This window comes from Triticum dicoccoides, chromosome 7B (assembly GCF_002162155.2).
Source record: "Triticum dicoccoides isolate Atlit2015 ecotype Zavitan chromosome 7B, WEW_v2.0, whole genome shotgun sequence".
Taxonomy (NCBI): Eukaryota; Viridiplantae; Streptophyta; class Magnoliopsida; order Poales; family Poaceae; genus Triticum; species Triticum dicoccoides.
The window spans coordinates 30,172,548-30,175,062 of record NC_041393.1 but is presented as its reverse complement, the minus strand read 5'-3'; the positions used below and the strand labels follow the sequence as shown (position 1 = coordinate 30,175,062).

Sequence of the window (2,515 nt, the reverse complement as noted above, 5' to 3'; positions counted from 1 at the left end):
TAAAAAGAAGAAAAAGAAAAAAAAAAGTAAATTGGCACAGTCGTTTTTTTTTGGGGAATTGGCACAGTGTCGTGGTGTCCTAGGTCGGTAGTACTGATCACGAGGTCCTTTTTTTGATAAACTGATCACGAGGTCCAGTTCAACTCCTGTGCCATCGAAATTGGGAAAGCGGGATTTGGAAAGAATTACGGGCCTGCGCCACCGCCAAGTGATCGATCGACCCGCATCAGGCCTTCCCTCGGGCCCCCTCCCCTCCACACCCGCGACTCCTCTTTCCCCTTCTCCAGCCCTAGCCGCACGCAGCAGCCGATTGCGCACAGCACTTGACCGCCGGCGGCCGCGCCCTCCACTGCCGCTAGTCCATGCCGTGACCCGCCCTTCCCCGCCCCGCTCGCCCTCGTCCTCCGCCGTCAGCGACCGCCTTCCCTGCCGCGAATCGAGCTCCTCCGCCGCGATTCGACCACCGAAGCACGCAGGCTGCGTCGATTCTCTGCCTCCCCGACCACCTCTTCCGAATTTTGCAAGGTGAATGCCCGATTCGCTGCCCGACCATCTCTCCCTGTGCATGCTCATGGTGGATTTGCGATGTGTATGGTGGTTTGTTGTCGGATTTGGTGATGTCTTTGGGTGAATGGTGATTATCTGTAGGTGATGTTCTATGACGATTTGCTGCCTGTAGATTATAGGAAGGGGGCAGAAAAAACATGCAGGTGTTCTGTACATTTTCTGCTGCTACATGTTCAGTACACGCTCATGAATATTGCTATTGCTACAAGTTGGTTGACAACAACAAGTTGATAATGACAACAACAAGCGCATGTTCTGCTGCTATATATCCCCATTGCATTTTGATGCTATATATGTTCAGTACAACAAGTGGATAATGTTCAGTACATGTCGCCTGTCCTCTCCTTGCAGCCCCGGCTCCCTTGCCGAATCGATCACTGAGATGGAAGCCAACCAAACCCCAAGAAGCATGCCCATGGTGCCGACGATGCGCCCCCGCCTCCCTTGGCGAGTCCATCACCGAGACGGAGGCGCTCTTTTGGCCGGCCTAGCCAACCAAACCCTAAGAAGCTCGGTCATGGCGCCAACCACGCGGGAAGAGGTGTCGGGATCCATGGAGGCCCAATCGGAAGCCGCACCGCCATCGCAGCGAGGCAAGAGGAAGAAAACCTCCGCGGATTCGTCGCCCGCAGCATCGCAACCAGGCAAGAGTGAAGCCTTGGAGCCGTCCGAGAGCGAGAGGCGGAAGAGAACCCACAAGAGCGACGACGAGAAGAAAGCCACCACGAGCAAGGGTGAGCAGGCGGCTTCGGCTTCACCGAGCGCATTGGACGCCTCTTCCTCCTCGTCCTCTACGGTCAGCTCTCCCCTGCGTCGGCCTCATTCCCCTGCCTGCCTCCGAGAATTTACACATGACGAGGGCCCTGAGGTTGTGGCTGCCATTGAAGCTTATGAGGAGTTGGAATCCAAGTACCTTGCGAAATTAAGTAAGTTTGGCAGACTTCCTTGCCCTCTTGTGTGTGTGTGTGTGTACCGGTGTGGTACACAACACCTCGGTAAGGTTGAATGCTGCTAGACTAGATATGGTAGTAGAACATTTGATATATTGAGAGAGAATGTGGTAGTGAGTTATATTAAATGTTGTAAGAACTACTTTGGTGCTAGGACAGCAAAGTTTATCTCGTGGCTCTAACACTCTGCTTTCATTCCACCCGATTACTAGTATAGAACTATAGATATGCACCTCTATCAAAAACAATAGCCAATTATAAATGAAACATGTCAATTTTGCTTAAGATAATATCTATTTGAACACAATGGACCAATTCACCAATTTTTTGCATGTTAATGTGCAGAGCGCCAACAGGAGCTCGTAACACTTGATCCGTCTATGCCTTATTCGTGTATGGTAAATGCGGACTTGCAGCGTGTTCGTGAGTCTGCAACAAAAACAGTTCTCCAAGTGGCTAAAGTTATTCTTCGCTTTTCATCCTTTATTGGTATGTGACACATTGCCTTCATTCAGTGCCTTCAACAATTCCTCTAACCTTTGTCTTTTATCTAATCTACGATTCACTCTACAGACAGTAAACTGATGGCACAATCATCTGGCTTTTTAATTGATTGGGATGAGGGGACTAAAGAGGGCACTGTTCTGACATCTGCGCGCATAATCTGCTCAAAATATACAGTCCGAAGCCAGTGGTCAGGTACAGATGAGTATGCACCTAATGCTGAGGTGAGTTTACAAAAAATGAATTGTGGGTTATATGTACTTGCATGTATGGTAAATGCGCATTTGTGTCAATATATGTCTTCGACCCTTGGGGGATTCCTTAATCGGGAATTTCTTACGTATTTGAGTAATTAGGGGACATCATTTTTCATATTTTTCTTATTAATTTACATTTTTTAAAGGTGCAAGAACATCTCTTGTGTATTGAACTTTTTGTTCAGCCTTTGGCTACATTTTTCAATGTGAATCTCCTATTCTTACTTGCAATGTTTT

At 48.5% G+C, this 2,515-nt stretch overlaps 1 protein-coding gene across 1 annotated transcript in view; it reads left to right on the top strand.

Annotated features, from left to right (window-relative positions):
• The first annotated feature begins 252 nt into the window (after nucleotides 1–252).
• LOC119337731 overlaps nucleotides 253–2,515 on the top strand; it is a 9,216-nt gene continuing 6,953 nt past the window's right edge. Inside the window, exons 1-4 of the mRNA XM_037609893.1 lie at nucleotides 253–525; nucleotides 919–1,493; nucleotides 1,863–2,006; nucleotides 2,091–2,245. Of these exons, the coding sequence (XP_037465790.1) occupies nucleotides 950–1,493; nucleotides 1,863–2,006; nucleotides 2,091–2,245 (843 nt within the window). The 5' untranslated portion in view covers nucleotides 253–525; nucleotides 919–949. The remainder of the gene's footprint in view (nucleotides 526–918; nucleotides 1,494–1,862; nucleotides 2,007–2,090; nucleotides 2,246–2,515) is intronic.